Source organism: Mustela nigripes, chromosome 5 (genome assembly GCF_022355385.1).
Source record: "Mustela nigripes isolate SB6536 chromosome 5, MUSNIG.SB6536, whole genome shotgun sequence".
In the NCBI taxonomy this organism is placed as follows: domain Eukaryota; kingdom Metazoa; phylum Chordata; class Mammalia; order Carnivora; family Mustelidae; genus Mustela; species Mustela nigripes.
In genome coordinates, this window is record NC_081561.1 from 108,670,478 (window position 1) to 108,689,374 (window position 18,897).

At 34.9% G+C, this 18,897-nt stretch overlaps 1 protein-coding gene across 1 annotated transcript in view; it reads right to left on the bottom strand.

Annotated features, from left to right (window-relative positions):
- The window catches only part of RNGTT (RNA guanylyltransferase and 5'-phosphatase), a 333,222-nt gene that overhangs the window by 151,448 nt on the left and 162,877 nt on the right, over positions 1-18,897 (bottom strand). The window contains exon 12 of the mRNA XM_059401043.1: positions 10,984-11,052. Coding sequence (XP_059257026.1) covers positions 10,984-11,052 — 69 coding nt within the window. The remainder of the gene's footprint in view (positions 1-10,983; positions 11,053-18,897) is intronic.

Genomic DNA, 18,897 nt, shown 5'->3' on the forward strand with positions numbered 1-18,897 from the left:
ATCTTTTCAGCTCTGATTTTCTATAATTCTGTAAATGCAATTTACTTTGTTTAAATTGAGGCTTTCATGATAATTAATGATTGCTCTGTGCTTTAGTAATTCAGATACTGTTGCATTCCTTTATAATCACACACACAAAAAAAGCTCTAAATTTTATTTTCCTGAACATACTATTAATTAACTTTGCTTTTCCTTTTTCTTATAGATAATGAAACATAGGACATTAAATAAGATGGTAAGCAAACTCTCTTCTAAGCCAGTGTTTGGTTTTGCCCTCATTAGAATCACCACCTTTATATAGTATCTTTATCACTATTCTTCAGTTTTTTGCCAAGATTCAAGTATTTTCTCTTTTTTCTTCTTTTTTAGCAGGAGTAATATGTGCTACCTTTTATTCAACTCCAATTCACCCACTATAATTAATGTAATGGAGAGAATTAACTTCTTGCTAAGTTGTAAGTATATAGCACCAAACAAATGCAGGCCTAAGAGTTTTCTCACAAGTAGATACACCAGGAATCCTCTTCATCCTTCACCATTTATTTACCTTTATTTATTTCTGTGGTATCAGAGAATGGATTAGAGGTTAAAAACCAAACTTTGTCTACCCCAACCAAGACTGCCTCTCTACTTTACACAGACTCACTCAGATTGCTAGAACAGTCACCCAGATTGCTAGAACGGTCACTCAATCAGTTCCTTTCTTCACTTATTTGAATTTTCGCGCCAAGGGAGCCAAGGGATGCGATACCACATTGTGAGAAGTTTGGGAGATTTTCTGATAAACACGGTGAATTAAACAGGTGCATTTATATCCACTTTGATATGAAAGCTCACTAAAGCAGGAGTTACAGAAAAGAGGTATCAACAGAAAAGGAAACAGGAGAGAAGACAACAGCCGAAAACAATATGTCAATGTATTTCTGAAAGACAGAAAGGAGATGGAGACGTTAGTAGAGCACAGAGCACTGAATACCCCGTGCTTGCAGAGGAGGATATCAATGATAACAATTGATGCTGCAGCCACAGTTCTCCAGAACGGATCAGATCAGATAATGCAGGGAACAGATAATCAAGAAGGTTGCCAAGGTGGGGGAAAGCTGAGGCATGGTACTGAAAACAAGGAGAATGGTTGAAAATCTTTATAAAGAACATTTAAACCTCTAGGTTCCCTCCTCCACCCCAGGCAAAAGGCAGGAGATACCCTTACACACTGTGGGAAAACCAAAGGACCAAAGCTCTAGTCCAGAAGATTCCAGTGTAACAGAAGAGTGAAACAACTGGAAAGTTCAGTAAATCTTACTTACTGAATAGTGGACCCTCACCCCATTATCTTTTCTAATCCAAGAATGCTAATAGCCAAGCAAATGAAAATAAGGAAGCGCCGGGAGCCTTGTCTTTGAAGAGGCTAAAGAATTCCAGAGAAAAGAACTACAGATTCTAACATTTGGATAAATCCCAATTTAAAAATAAAGGGTGAAAAATTTACACATATTTTAACATGATAAAAAATACTGTAAGGTATATCAGGTTACTATACTATAGTACATAAATTTGCCGTAAGTGTCCATCGCTTACCCTGCCTGCACTTAATTATTAAAGCTGAGTTCATGAAAGGCTTAAGATTTCCCCAGAAGAAAAATTTAGAAATGTTGGCAAACGTGACATCAAAAATTGGTTCTTGGTCTGATTAAGGTTCCTAAATTCTCATTCAGAACTTGCTTTCAAAGAAAGCCTAACAAAGGAAGGTAATTCACAAATCACACAAGGACAGAATCAGAAATTACACTGGGTATTAGGCTCTACAGTTATGAGTCGGAAATACCACACCAAGCTAGGTACCTGTGGCAGATTGCAAAATGGCCCCCAAAGATAATCAGGAAAATCCATCCAAATAGTATAGCATTAATACCATGAATAGAAAATGGTATTGCTTGCCCTAATAAGTAGTCCTAAAATTAGATATGATGAAAATGAATCAGGGATACTAAGTTAGAGTAAATATACTGCCTTTAAATAGTGTAAAACCAGGCCCACACTTAGTTGGTTGAAATAAACAGATTTTCTCTTTATAAACTGAGAGAATAAATAAAAACTGGAATTGAACTAAATTTCTTATTGTGTGATGCAATGTCATTTAATGCTCTGTCTCTGGACCATCTAAAACCACATCTCCCACCACTAGAAGCTACACCTGTCTGTAATCAACTCTGTTCTTACCTCTTTATACTGAAAACTTAAGAGCTGCTGAAAAGGAAAATTAACGTCTTTCCTTTGGATATGCAACAGCAATCAGAAAAAGGCCATTTTATTTGTTGAAGAAAAGGAACTTGATGAAAATAGGTGAGCACAGTGGTTTCAATCCCAAAGAAATAGGTGAAAGAAAAAACTTAAGTATTCCTTCTTTGAAAGCAATAAAGAGAAATCATAAAAGTTATGAATTATTAGAAAAATAGATATTAAACTCTGCTTTCTTTAGCAGAATATCATGAATACAACGATTGATAATGTCACTCAAGCTCACCTACCTAACAGAAATTTACATTTTCATTTTTTAAAAGAGGTAGAAAAGCCACAAATCTCTGTGTAGAAACCAAGCATAGCCTCACTTGTGGATTTGGTAAATCAAAAATTTGAAAATGGAATACAGAGGACCCTTGCTATGGTGGTAGCCCAAACTCAGAACACAGTAAATAGGAATAGAAAAATCAGATTGCAATTGCAAAATTAAAATTATAAAATAAAAAAAAAAAACAATACTACAAAGTTGCCTATAATGAAATTTTGCATGTAAGCAAGGAAAGTGCTCTCCTGAATGGATTCATGCTAAATGGAGCCCATTCTGGAGGGCAGAGTTAATATATTTTACATTCAGAATACACAAACACAATAGAAATACCAAAAAAACAAACACACAAACAAAAAACCCACCAAAGAATTAAACAGAATGGGTAGACATGTGACTAAGTACCACAACCTTCTTACAATCAGATGCCAATCTATCTATTAATAGTGAAGTCCCACTAAAGAGTACACTACAAACACTGTGAAAGGTATGCATCTGTGGTAAAAATTAAGACAGAGTTGACTAAGTGTAGTTTTAAGAAATAAAAAACTAGGGGCACCTGGGTGGCTCAGTGGGTTAAGCCACTGCCTTCAGCTCAGGTCACAATCTCAGGGTCCTGGGATCAAGCCCCACATCCAGCTCTCTGCTCAGCAGGGAGCCTGGTTGCCCCTCTCTCTCTCTGCCTGCCTACTTGTGATCTGTCTGTCAAATAAATAAATAAAATCTTTAAAAAAAAAAAAAGAAAGAAAGAAAAAACTAGATAGAAAATGTTCAAGAGAAATTACAATTAGAAATGAAATACATTAAAATCATTAAAATTTCATGGAAAATGAAAAGAATTAACCAAAGATTAATAATGAGTACAGTATAGTGCTGTGTCATCAATTAAACTTTTATAAAAAATAAGTAGTGAAATATTTTTAACAATTTATTTTTAAATTTGATAGAGATCACAAGTAGGCAGTAAGGAAGGCAGAGGGAGAGGGGGGAGCAAGCTCCCTGCTGAGCAGATAGCCCGATGCAGGGCTCGATCCCAGGACCCTGAGATCATGACCTGAGCCGAAGGCAGAGGCTTAACCCACTGAGCCACGCAGGTACCCCTGTGAAATATTTTTTAATAACAAAATGAGTCTTTGTAGATATATGCTAACCTAAAGATCAGAAAGGCTAATAAGAAACTGATAATTTCTACTGATGAACAAAATGTGACCCTTTCAAAGCCATTCCATATACTATGTAATCTTAATAATTTAGCATGCAAAAGTGAAAATTCTATTGAAATGTGATGGTTAAGGGGAAATAATTAATAGAAATACAGTCATATAATGTTAGTAATAAACTTCATAACAATTCTATTTTATTTAATGCAACAGTATAAATTTCCTTTTAAGAGATATGTTGTTTTCAGGAAAATAATATAAGAGTTTATTCTCTCTCTTATTAAGAATTATTTACCCAATACATTTTCCCTCATACTGGCAGGAAGAAAGAATTCTTAAGTGTTAATTTATATTCATATACATTGATCCTCATATGATCATTACAGAACTTTAGAGCTAAACTATTACAGCTTGTATATTTTACAGATGAAGAACTGGAGAACCAGAAAGACCAATTCTAACCCACTAGAAAGTCTCTGAGAAGAATATGCAAGTAGCAAAGTTCATATTATTGTTTCATGAAGAACAAGTGTTTGCATTTGGGATTCTGCAAGGAAACAAGTGAGAATTTAAAGAAAGTCAATGATATTTTTCTTAAAAGAAAAAAAAAGATTTAGCATAAATTCGATTATACATATGCATGTACAATAAGAAAAATAAAATAGCTATACATGTTCAAAAAGTCTGCCTATATTTCTTTCTGTTGTCTGATTTCCAAGGCTACGACTTCTAAGTACTATGTTAAATAGCACTGGTGAGAGTGGACATCCTTGTCTTGCTCCTGACCTTAAAGGAAAAGCTCTGTTTTTCCTCACTGAGGATGTAGAACCATGGGTTTTTCATATATGGTCTTTGTTACGTTGAGGTATGTTCCCCCATTCCTACTTTTTTGAGGGTTTATATGGTGCATAGATGTTGTATTCTGTCAAGTGCATTTCATCTATTGAAAGGATCATATGATTCTTATCCTTTTACTCAGTAATGTGGTGTTTCACAATGACTCATTTACAACTGCACCAAAAACCGTAAGGTACATAGGAATAAACCTAACCAAAGAGGTTAAAGACCTGTACTCTGAAAACTAGAGAAGAACACTTATGAAAGTAACTGAAGATGACACAAAGAAATGGGAAAGCTCCATGCTCATGGATTGGAAGAACAAATATTGTTAAAATGTCTATACTTCCCAAAGCAATCCATACCTTTAATGCAAGCCCTACCAAAATACCACCAGCATCTTCCACAGAGTTAGAACAAACAACCCTAAAATTTGTATGGAACCACAAAAGACCCTAAAGAGCCAAAGGAATCTTGAAAAAGAAAAGCAAAGCTGAGGCATCAAGTTATATTACAAAGTTGTAGTGATCAAGACAGTATGGTAATGGCACAAAAACAGATACATAGACCAATGTAACTGAACAGAAAACCCAGAAATGGACCCACAACTACACGTTCATCTAATCTTTGACAAAGTAGAAAAGAATATCCAATGGAAAAAAGACAGTCATTTCAACAAATGGTGTTAACTGGGACAACATGCAGAAGAATGAAAACTGGATCACTTTCTTAAAACTATGCAAAAATAAATTCAAAATAGATTAAAGACAGGGGAGCCTGGGTGGCTCAGTCAGTTGGGCATACAACTCCTGATTTCAGCTCAGGTCATGATCTTAGGATTGTGAGATCTCTCTCTCTCAAATATATGTACCTTTTTAAAGAATGGATTAAAGACATGTGGGACAGGAAACTTTCAAAATCCTAGAGGAGAACACAGGCAGTAACCTCTTTGACATTGGCCATAGCAACTTCTTACTAGATGTCTCCTGAGGCAAGGGAAACAAAAGCAAAAATGAACTACTGAGATTTCAACAAGATAAAAGCTTTTGCACAACAAAGGAAACAATCAACAAAACTAAATGCAACCTTCAGAATGGAAGAAAATATTTGCAAATGACATAGCTGATAAATAGTTAGTATACAAAATCTATAAAGAATTTATCAAACTCAATACGCAAAAAATAAATAGTCCAGTTAAAAACTGGACAGAAAACATGACTAACCAAAGATGGCTAGCTGACACATGAAAAGATGCTCAGCATCACTACTCATTAGGGAAATACAAATCAAAACTATAGTGAGATATCACCTCACACCTGTCAGAATGGCTAAAATTAAAAACACAGGAAACAACAGGTGTTGGTGAGGATGCAGAGAAACGGGAACCCTCCTACACTATTGGTGGGAATATAAACTGGTGCAGCCATTCTGGAAAACAGTATGGAGGTCCCTCAAAAAGTTGAAAAGTACTCTACGATCCAGCAATTTCACTACTAGTTATCTACCCAAAGGATACAAAAACACTGATTTGAAGGGATACATGCACCCCAATATTTATAGCAGCATTATCCACAGTAGCCAAATTATGGAAACAGTCCAAGCGTCCATTGACTGATGAATGGATAAAGAAGATGTGGTACATATATACTATGGAATATTGCTCAGTCATAAAAAAAGAATGAAATCTTGCCACCTACAATGACCTGGATGGAGCTAGAAAGTATTATGCTAAGCAAAGTAAGTCAGAGAAAGACAAATACCTATGATTCCACTCATATGTGGAATTTAAGAAACAAAATGAATGAATGTTGTGGGGGAGAGAATGAGAGAGAGAAAGGGACATCAGAAAACAGACTCTAAACTACAGAGAACAAACTGAGGGTTACTGGAAGGGAGGTGGGCAGGGGACAGTATGAATAGATGATGGGGATTAAGATGTGATAAGCACTGCCTGTTGTATGTACTAAATTCTATATCTGAAACTAATTTTATACTGTATGTTAATTAGCTACAATTTAAATAAAAACTTGAAGAAAAAAAATGTTTGCCTATATTGGTAAAATATAAAACCAGTCAAATCTGAAAGGCTAGAGGTAAAACCTAATGATATATTTTCATTTCTTTGATGAACATTTTGTAAGACATATTGGGCCAAACACTATCCTAGACACTGGACATATAAAGATAAATAAGAAAGGAAAGTACTAATAACTTTGGAGGAACCCACAGTATTTATGAGACAAAAACATAATCAATATTTACCTTTTGAGGTGGTAGCTACTATCTAGTATAAGAAACAGCAAGGTTATCTTGGGAGATTTTTTTGCTTTGAGAATAATCACTTAAATGATCTATTTTAGTTATAAAAATATTTAGTGATCAAGTAAGAAGTATTCAAGAGAAAAGAGGGAAAAATTTCTTTTTGCTTCACAAAAGCAAAACACCTCCCATAATGCCTATGAAATGGAGAGCAGGGGAAAGATGGAGAATGGACTGGAACCCAAATCTCATCAAGGCCCTAACTGCTGCTTCTTTTCAGTCACAACATTACATCTCTCTTGGTCTGGTGGCCTCAGAATGAGATCAGTCTCCCTCAAAGAATCTGAGAAAATTCATGTCAGGGAAGGCAAACGTACAGATTCGTGACCAGGACCTAGACTGTCATGAAAAAGATTTGCTTGCAGACAAAGTTATATATAAGGCTAGAAGTCACTTTGACCAAGCCAATTTAACAGTAATGACAGAGGAATCGTTTTGTGATGTGCATGAATATGTGTGTGTGGCCCAAAGAACTAAAAGAGATTAAGTGCTCATGCCTAAGGTGACAAAGACAAAATCCAGAAACTACTCTTCCCTCTCTTCTATACTCTCAAAGCCATCAGACTAACAGGAGTAACTTAGAAATCCCATCTTCAACAACATCAATGTAGAAATGATGGCAGCAAATGCATAAAAGAATATGGTCAATCTAGGAACTCATCAGAATTTCATCTTTCTAGAATCTGATGGCTAGAATCAGGACGCCAAATATGGGATAAGTTTAAAATCTCAGGGCACAATTATAAAAAGGAAAAACCTAGGAAGGAAAAAGTCATCCTTGCAGTATTACATTGCACTGTGATCGTTTCTTCAGAGGTGAGAAGGGGCCAAGCTATCTCATTTAAATAACAAAGAAATATAAACTTTATTTTGTTCCACAAGCTGAGAATTTCCAGGATAAGGACACTGAAGAGAAATCCCAAAGAGAGAAAACTATGCAGCCAGACTACAGAATGAAAGGCTTCAGAGGGAAGGCCTTCAAATAGAAATCAAACTGGATATGTTACTTGATAAATTTGACTGTATTGAAAAAAAAATTTAACAGTTCTTTTAAAAAGTTTAAGGGAAGAAGCAGTGATAATCATAACAAATCAAACATAAAAGGCAATTCCTAACTTCAGGGGAAAAAAGTTTTCTATGAAAATAAAATATTATACAACTTGACTCAGATGTGAACAATATTTATATTAACACAGAAATACAAATACTGAATATTCATTTGACCAAAGATGGGATAAAATTATAATGGGATGACAGAAGGAGAAGGGGTGATGTTGGAGGAGTGAAAGAGCTCAATCCTGTTCTTCAACAGCAGAGAGTAGGCAGATCGTGTATAAAACAGAAAACCAAGGAAGAGCACCATAAACAGATTTTGTAGAAATAGGGAGGGAAAAGAGAAAAAACACACAGCTAAAACAACAGAAAATAATTACCTCCTAGGAGTGGTACTCCAATCCAAGTACAGGGAAAAGTAGAAAAAGAGATTGTCCTATTTTTCAACAGAAGTCGTGATATTTTGACTTTTAAAACCATGGGCATGTATTATTATATATTACTTAGAACTTAATATTTTTTCCATAATATTACCTTCTTTATTTTGAATACATATAAAAAGGAAAAAAAAATAAGAAATAAGGTAGCACAGATCCAAAGGGATATTAAAAACTACATATATCATGATTAAGTAGCATTTATGTCAGAATATAAGGATGTTTTTATGATCGGAAAAAAAACCATCTTTGTATGAATAGAAACAAAACTTTCTTAGCATGATAAAAGCTCTCTAAGAGAAATATACCAAAAGCATACTTAATGGAGAAAAATTAGCCACATTCCCTTTGAAGTTGATAATAAAGTAAGAATGTCTCCCTCTCCTCTACCCAATAAAGTCAATATTTAAACCAGTGCTAGAGGTGTTGGCCAATATGTAAAGTTAGGCAATTATTAGATTCTTGAATCAACAAAACAAATCAATCAACAATGTGGCAGTACATTAGAAGTACCAAATAAAGACACCCCTTATTGTAAAAATGGAAAATACTAAATATCTAGAAGTTAGACAATAACAATAAAAACTTACACTCCATTAGAGAACAGAAAAAGACCTGAAAAGAGCAAACCTTATTCACTGAGATGATTTAATCAATTTTCTTCAAATTAAATTCAAAGCAATTCTAATTGAACTCCTAACAAGAATTTTTCAGTAACCTGACTATTTCTGAAATTTCTATGTTGGACCAAACATCCACACATATTTAAGAAAAGAATAGAGAGACCTGCCATATTAGTTATCAGTTACAAAGCTAGTTAATAACAAGTGTGGTCATTCGAATCAGAACAGACTAGTACACCAGCTGACTCCTTGGACTTCTGTATCACGCCATTTCTCTTACAAATACCAAAACCTCATATACACATGTATATGAACCATGAGTTTAACAAAGTAAAATTTACTGTGATTACTGTTATTTTTAGACTTGATTTCGTTCTAGGAAGATCAGGCTTAGAAAATACTGGAACTCAAAGATCTAACTTCTACCTTCCGAAGATATTTTCTATAATTTCTGTCCCCAGCCTCTTAACTCTCCTCCATCACCTCTTCCCTTGACTACAGAAGAGCTTCTACCTGTTTGGTAAAGGGGTCTGGAAGGAAGACAGAAGCCAATCACGTATCACATTATACCTAAACTTGCATATTAAAGTTCAGTATACTATACACAGTCTTCAAAAATACTAGTTTCCCCCCCTTTTCTCCAGGTACCCAGTTTGATGTCTCTCTTTGCAGCTTCACAGCTAGACCATACCCTAATTTCTAAGGATAGTTACTGAAGGAAAAATGCAGCATATGAGGCAAACTATAGCACATGATGAAGTGTAGTATATGAAATACAGCTCTTTCCTACAGAGCAGTTTTCATACATGAACATGCATTTGAGTCACGTGGAGAGCTTGTTAAAGTTCAAGTTGCTGGACTCCATTCCTAGGGTTTCTGATCAGTAAGTATAGGGAGAGCTGCTTTTGTTAAAAAAAAAAAAAAAAAAAAAAAAGATTTTATTTGTTTGAGAGAGAGCACAGAGCAAGAGAGAGAAAACACAAGCAGGGAGAGGGGCAGAGGGAGAAAGAGACTCCGCATTGAGCAGAGAGCCTGATGTAGGGCTCAATCCCAAGACACTGGGATCATGACCTGAGCTGAACACAAGCACTCAACCAACTGAGCCACCCAGCTGCCCCAGAGGAGCTGCTTTTCTAATAACTTTCTGGGTGGTGGTAATGTTACGTATTTTGAGAAACAGTGCAATAGAGCACAGGTTGTCAATGAGGGCAATTTTGCTCTCCAGCAGAAAGCAGGCAGTAAATGTATATATTTTTGGTTGTCACAACCCGGAGAGATGAGATTGGGGGAAGAGGTAATACTGGCATTTAGTAAGTCCAGACCAAGGATGCTGCTAAACACCCTATAATACACAGGAAAGCTGCTCACAACAAAGAATTATCTGGCAAAAAACATCACTGATGCTAATGTTGAGAAACCATGCTATCAGAGTAAAATGTAACTTACTCCAAATATATGATTTAACCATTCAGTTAGTGCAAGTTCTTCAGTGAGTTTCAGAAATTTGATCTGTAATAGTCAAATAATTATATTTTCTTCAAATATTAAAAATTCTTTTAATTTCACTCATCAATAACAAATTTTAGAAATATTAATATTTAAAGGTATAATGGGCTACAGAAATAAGCATTTATGTAATGTTACTGATAGAATTCTAGTAAAGAAATTAACATTTGTTTTGTAAGAATTATTAAAAAAAAGAATTATACCAAAAGACCGACTTCCTTGAAAAATAATGACCAATGTTTATTTCTTAAGCTAAGTGAAAAGCAAACAACTGTTCATAATATATATATTTAGTGTAAGTGAAATATAATAAACAATTTATTTAAGGATAGGCAGTGATGTAGCAGTAATCAATGCTAAGTAAATACATCTCAAGAAAACATATTTTATATATATATATATTTTATACTTTGTAAATATGTGTAGACACAAATTTATATACATACAAAACGCTCAACTGCACGCACGTGCACACAACTTACTCCAATAGGCTGAAAAATAAGTCCATCCATTTCATGGCTGACTTCTTTGGCAAAATTTCCTTCAAGTAACTATAAAATAAATACACATATTTTTAGAAATATAATAATCACTTAAAGAGCATTTTAATTTTTTGCAAATTTTACAAAAATTTCTTAATATATAAGCTTTAAGAACTGAGATACAAAATGGGGAAGGTGATACAGAGAGATCTAGGTTCACATATTGTAATATTTTTTTTTAAATGTATAAAGACTGTCACCCCACAGCAGGCTAGATATCTAGAAAAACAGTCATAACTAAAAACAACCAAAATGATGGATAAAATATGAAAAACATATTTTTTTTTAAAGATTTTATTGATTTATTTGACAGACAAAGATCAAAGTAGGCAGAGAGGCAGGCAGAGAGGGTGGGGGAAGCAGGCTCCCTGCCAGCAGGGAGCCCAATGCTGGGCTCAATCTCAGGACCCTGAGATCATGACCTGAGCCGAAGGCAGAGGCTTTAACCCATGGAGCCACCTAGATGCCCCAGAAAAACACATTATTAAATGCCTTTCTGAGCCAGCATAAAAGGAAGACAGAGGCCAAAAGCAAAGTGAAAATACAAGATCTGAGAAGCAATAAATACAGGGAATAAAATATAAAACATACACAAAAAAGGAAACCACAGAGAAACTTGCGAGGGATAAATGGAGGAGGGTGGGGGCAGGATGTCTCCCCTGAGAATCTGTAACCTTAAGCAAGCTCAGACGTGAGATCACAGACCAAAAATATATTATCTGTGTCTTTCCCAAACCCACCAGTAGAGGATTTAAAAAAAAAAAAAATTTGGTCCTACTTTTTGTTGTGTTGTCTTTCTTATATTTTTTCAAGCACAAAAATGTATTATAAGGGATACACAGTATAAAATATACAGTTTTTTTTCAATGTCATTATCTACTAAAGAGTAGGTATAGCCCCAAAGCTCTCTCATTAGCTCTGGGCAAATAGTTTTAAATGTTTCTTTCAGATTTTTATTGTTTTGAAGTACTGAACATGCATATATTGATGGAACCGCTAAACATTGATTTCTGGATTTTGGAGAGCCAGAGACTGACCAACTTATAGCACAATCAGGATAGGTTTGGGATTCAAATACATTGTATCCAAAATTTCGGATATGCTGTGTGTAATACATCTTTTTATCACAATCACATCCTCTTAAACCACTTCATCTATAGGGAGATTCTAAAAGCAACAACCAAAATTTTATTTATTTCACATGCAACAAAATCTGTGAGTCTCCTCCCAAACTGTGGCTTCGTCTTCTCTACTACTTCGTTCTTCAAAATCTGTAATTTCTCTAAACTGGGGACAGTTCAGCAAAGAAAAACAAGAGCAAATTCCACTTTCTAACAACTTTAAAACCACTGTGGGTTTGAATATCTAAATTACCTCAAAACTGTCAATCTTCTTAGTCAAATTCATAGGGACAAATTAGGGAGCAGGTGGGGCAAGGGGAGAATAAGGAGTTAGTGTTTAACAGGTATGGAGTTTCATCTGGAAAGATGATAAAAATCTGGACATGGATAATGGTGATGGTTACACAATTTGAACATCTTTAATGCCACTGAACTATATGCTTAACAACAGCTAAAAAGGTAAATTTTAAGTATATTCTAACAATTTTTTTAAAGAACTATAGTGCTCATAAAGTTTTCTTTTTTGTTCTTTTTTTTTCTCCCCCTTTTACTAAAACACTAAGAATTCTTGAGTGGGGAATTAAGTGGGGAAGTGGGGAACCAGCAAATTGGGAATCTTACAACCATATATATTATCCAGAGTCTGGCCAAATGGGCAGAAATTTCAGGACAGTTCTGAGATTCATAGATTTGTCTCCAATGCGCTCAGAGGTTTAAATGACCTACCCAACTGAGAAGGCAATTTGCCGGAATAAAAAATTCTATATGAATTAAAAACACTGATTTCTTATAAATTCCTTTTAAGAGAGGACAAATAAACCCTGAGCATGAAAGAGTCAAAATATCAGCTTACATTCTTGCTGGAAATGTGGAAGGCAATGTTAGATTAAAGCCTTTGTTTCATGTATATGATATATTTATCCTACTGAAAAAAACACTTGAAACTTGTATTCATATTGAGAAGCATAGATATTAAGACCTTCGTGTTCTATTTCAACTTTTTTCAGCTATCCATGAACTAATGAAGGGTAAAGGTTCAAGCAAGACAAAGAGTATAACCTTAATACTTCTTATACCCTATCTTGCAAGAAAAGGTAACCTGCTAAATTCATAGCACAAAAATCTGCTAAGAAATAATGCCACGAAAACCAAATGCCACATCACCTTTAAAAAAAAAAAAATTTTTTTTTTGTTTTTAAGGAGGCTTCACATCCAACTTGGGGTTTGAACTCATGATCCCAAGATCAAGAGTTGCATGTTCTATCAGCTGAGGCAGTCAGGTGCCCCTAAAAAACTTTTCAAAGATTAAAAGAATTTGTCCTTCTTAATTGTAGGTATACTATGGCAAATAAACAGAGCTTATCCATTCTTAGATTAAGTCTCAAATTCATATAATAGATAATCCCTGTATACAAAATACATACACAGTAACAGTACAGAGTTGGTAAGACTCTAAATAATATGATGTTACCTACTGCAGAAATGAAAACAACTTCATTTTTTATTTTACTGTAACTTTTATGAATCAGAAACCTCTTGGGTCAAAATGATAAAGAGTCCTTGTTTTTACTCTTGTTTTACTCCTTGCTGATTACTCCAGACAATATATTTTTTAAAGATTTTATTTATTTATTTATTTGAGAGATATCAAGAGAAACAGCAGGAGAGAGCACAAGCAGGGAGGAGAGGGACAAGCAGACTCCCTGCTAAGCAGGAAGCCCAATGTGGGGCTCAACCCCATGACCCTGAGATCATGACCTGAGTTGAAGGCAGATGCTTAACCCAACAAGCACCCCCTCCTTTTCTTAAGATTTTATTTACAGAGACAGAGAGAGACAGAGATAGCAAAAAAGTCTTTCTTGACTTATTTACAGCGGTACCTATCATACTAAGAACCTATAATAAAGTGCTGTTGTATTTGGTTCTTAACATATACCATTCAAAATATGTAATTCCTCACAAGATATGTATTTTTGAGCTTTGCATTATTATTTAACTTGTCAGAAAAGGAAACAGAAGCTATGAGAGATTAAGTAACTAGCTTCAGGTCAGATAACTAAAAAACAGAACAGATTTCAGGCACCTGGGTAGCTGAGTGGTTAAGTGACTTTCTTTGGTTCAGGTCATGATCCTGGGATCCTGGAACTGAATCCTATATTGGGCTCCCCATGGGGAGCTCTATGGGGAGCCTGCTTCTCCCTCTCCCTCTGCCTGCCACTCCCCCTTCTGTGCTCTCTGCCAAAGTAAATAAAATCTTAAAAAAAAAAAGAACTGATTTCGAATAAAAATAAGAAAATAACCAAAGAAAGTCTGCTTCCACTCTGAAATAAATGCCCAAAGATTTTTGCAACATCTTATGTATATCAGTCCTCTAATCATCATTTAAGGTTTGTAGATTTTTTTTTAATTAAAGATTTTGTTTATTTTTTTGAGACAGCATACACATGTGCAAAGGCATGAGCAGAGAGGAGGGACAGAAAGGGAAGGAGATGGTAGACTCTGCACTGAGCACAGAGCCCAATGCAGGGCTTGCTCTCACAACCTGAGATCATGATTAGAGCCAAAACCAAGTAAGGCACCCGAACAATGGAATCACCGAGACACCCCAATGTTTATAGACTTTAAATGTACTGTATCATGTACTATTTGAAAAAGTGGCATATGAAGGTAAGGAAAATACCCGAAGGGGGAAAAATCATTTTAGGAATAGAGATAAAATCTAAATATTGTATTAATATTGTATAATTTATCATTAATGGACTTACTTGTTCATATTTCAATTCATATATGTAAAGTACGTTAAGTTAAAAATACTGCTTTTTCCCATTCACAACTCGAGAGAAAATTTATCCAAACTTGTTATGGGCATCTTCTATATATCAGTATCTTCATAGTTAGAGCCAAAATTTAAGTCATTTAACTTATTTCCATTATTTTCACTCTTGTCTCCTGAGTTACAACATACTTCAAATTGCATGTGCAACTTTCACAATAAATGTTATGCCAAGTTAAAAGCAGAAATTGAATAACTGAATAACATTAGAAAAGTTCTTTCCCCTTCATTCACTCTGTATGTCTATGTCCATAATCTTAAAAGTGTTTAGCTCCTTTAAAGTTATCTTTTTTAAAAAGATTTTATTTATTTATTTATTTATTTGAAACACACACAGAGAGAGCACAAGAAGGTGGAAGAGGGCGGGGAAGTGGGGCAACACTCCCCGCTGACCAGGGAGCCCAATAGGGGATTCGACCCCAAAACCCTGGGATAATGACCTGAGCGGAAGGCAGATGTTTGACAGACAAAGCCACACACACGCCCCTCTATTACAGTTATCTTTAAAAGTCTGGATTTAAATAAATAAATAAACAAACAAACAAATAAATAAATAAATGCATGTATATCTGGTTTAAGGGAAAGTTCCAGTGTCACTTATATAAAAAGTGGTAAGAGAATGTTGCTTCTAATCTGAAAATTATAAAAAAGCAAATAATCTATAATAGCATGACTTTCATCAAGGCTATTAGAGAGCTGAGGTCTCTAGGAAACAGGATGTATTGAATCCCAAGCCCCTCCAAAGGAAGAAGAGGCATTCAAACTTATCCACGTTTGGGAGAGTTCATCTTTTGTACTGATTCACCTTTTGGTAGAAACTGTTCTTTGCTCCACACTCTCAATAAGTCCATTAACAGCAGTCATGTGCTGAAGGAATGTGAAGTCCTTAGAGCACCAAAGATAACTATATAGCAATACAAACGCATCTCAAATAGAGAACGGAGTCATACAACCACTAACCCATTGCTTCAAATGAGACCTATTAACAAACTGAAAGAGGTATACCCATTACTAAGCACATATATATTTACCTCAGCCTCTGTTGTTCAAACAGGAAAAAAAAATATCTAGCACTCAATAAAAAATTACCACATATATACAAAGCAAGAAGAAATACTACATTCAGTAGATAAAGACAGTCAAAAGAACGAGACTCAGAAACAGCTCATGTTTTGCAATTATCAAAGGCTTTAAAATAACCTTAACATTTTAAAGGAAAAGGTGAAAAACACATATGAACAAACCTGGAATTTCAGCACAAAGAGATGAAAGCTATAAACATGAGACAAGTAGAAATGTAAGATATAAAAAAACAGTATCAGAGAAAAAGAATGCTAATCAATGGGAATAATAATAAATGAGATTATCAGCTGACTGAACACAACAAAGGAACGAATCACTGAAGAAGAAAGAATCTTGAAGAAGAAAAGTGTATCACTTCTTCCCACTGAAATACAAAAAAGAAAGGTGGGGGAGAAGAAACTGAGAATCAGAGAGCTGAGAGATGAAAAAGATATAACATCTACACAACTGAAATGATTTTAAAAAAGAAAGTGTTAAGGAAACAAACAACTGGAAGGAACAATATCTCAGATTACTGGAAAATTAAACACACATTTGCACAAGCACACATCCCAATAGTAGCCTAGATAACAAGAAGGATTTAAGGGAAAAAATTACACAAACCACAGTAAGAAGGAAAAAACTTAAATGCAGAGGTACAAAAATAAGAACGACAGCGGATTCTTTGTCATGGATTATGTAAGCCAGGAGATAATAGAATACCAGCTTCAAAGTACTAATAGAAAAACTATAAACCCCAAAATCTTTAGCGAATGAAAACATCTTTGAAAAAAAACAGGGACACAATAAAAAAATTTTCCAACAGACAAATCTGATAAAATGAATATCCACCAGGCTGTAACAAAGATTTTAAAAGAAAGTTTTCTGGTAGAATAAATATGATACAAACAACAAAAACTGTATCTAAACAAAAAATATAAAGAACATCAGAAATGGCTGAAAACTAGATGTAATAGACACCCAGGACTCCAGATGGCATCATCTGTACCAATAATGAAGAAGAAGCTTATGGATATCAAACTAGGAGAGCTGTCAGATTAGATACTGATGCAGAATTCCACTCCTAATGCAAAGAGGTTACTACTGGTCCCAGAATAGAATATCAATGTGAAAAAAAGGGGGCGTCATCCAGATATGGTGAACCACTGAAGAGGACCCAATGTGGAGGCACATTCTGCATTCTTGACATCACTTTTGCCTAGCACCCTGAATCCTTTCATATCCTAGTTGAGAATTAACATCTAATAAAAGATGATTGGTAAAAAAAAAAAAAAAAAAAAAAAAAAAAAAAAAAAAGAAAAAAAGAAATGGCTGAGAACTAGAGTATAAAATATACATATATTTTATACTCTAGTTCTCAGCCATTTCTTCATTTCTTTCAAAGATAATTAAAGTAAAAATATCAAAATGAACTGTGTGGTTTTAACATGTTTAGAAGCAAATATATGACAGGAAATGGAATGATATTGTTGTATGGTTCTTACGCCAACTAAAAAGTGATATATTATCTAAAGGTAAACAGTGAAAGGTTAGAATTAGGATTTAGGCTAAATCCTAAAACAAAGATGTATACCTAATAAGCCTAAAGTGGAGCTATAATGAAATCCAAACATTCTCAAGTAATCCAAATGATGGAGGAAAAAGGAAATGAGAACACATAGGCAAATAAAAAAAAAAGTAGTAAGATGGTAAATCCATATCAAACCACAGTAATAATTACATTAAATTCAAATGGTGTAAGCACCCCACTTAACAGGGAGAAATTGTCAGACTGGGAAAAAAAAATTCAAGAACCAACTAACTCTATTCTGCCCAAAATAAATCCACTTTGTACATAAAGATTAAATTAAAAGTAGGACAGATTAAATTTACACAATGTTACAGGTTAATTATACCTCAATAAAGCTGGATGGAAGATAGAAAGTTAAATATACAAGGACAGAAAAGGTATTAAATCCTAACAGTGGGGCGCCTGGGTGGCTCAGTCGGTTAAGCATTTGCCTTTGGCTCAGATTATGATGCCAAGATGCTGGGATCAAGTCCCATATCGGGCTCCCAGTCTCCCTCTCTCTCTGCCTGCTGCTCCCCCTGCTTATACTTTCAGTCAAATAAATAAACAAAATATTTTTTTAAAAAAATCCTAGGGGTGCCTGCTTGGCTCAGTCGTTAAGTGTCTGCCTTTGGCTCAGGTTATGATCTCGGGGTCCTAGGATAGAGCCCCACATTGGGCTCCATGCTCAGGGAAAGTCTGCTTCTCCCTCTCCCACTCCCCTGCTTGTGTTACCTCTCCCTCCACTCCTTTCTCTCGTCAAATAAAAAAATAAAATCTTAAAAAAAAAAATCCGAACAGGGGCACATGGGTGGCTCAATGGGTTAAGCCTCTGTCTTTGGCTCAGGTCATGATCTCAGGGTCCTGGGATCAGGCTCCACATTGGGATCTCTGCTGGGGAGGGAGCCTGCTTCTCCCTCCCTCTCTGCCTGCCTCTCTGCCTACTTGTGGTCTCAATCTGTCAAATAAATAAATAAAATCTTTAAAAAAAAAAAATCCTAATGCTAATGAAAAGAAAGCTGAAATGGCTAGTCTATATTAATATGAGACAAAGAAGACTTAAGAACAAGAAATATTACTAGAGATTAAAAACAATCTATAACAATCTTAAATGTATATGCAACTCAAAAAAAATAGAGTCAAAAATGCATTTTTTAAAAACTGACAAGAGTAGGTAATAAAAATAAGGCAAAAATCTGCAAGTATACATGGAGAATTTAGGACTCTGCTCTGAGTAAATAATTCAACAAGTAGAAATAAAAAAACAT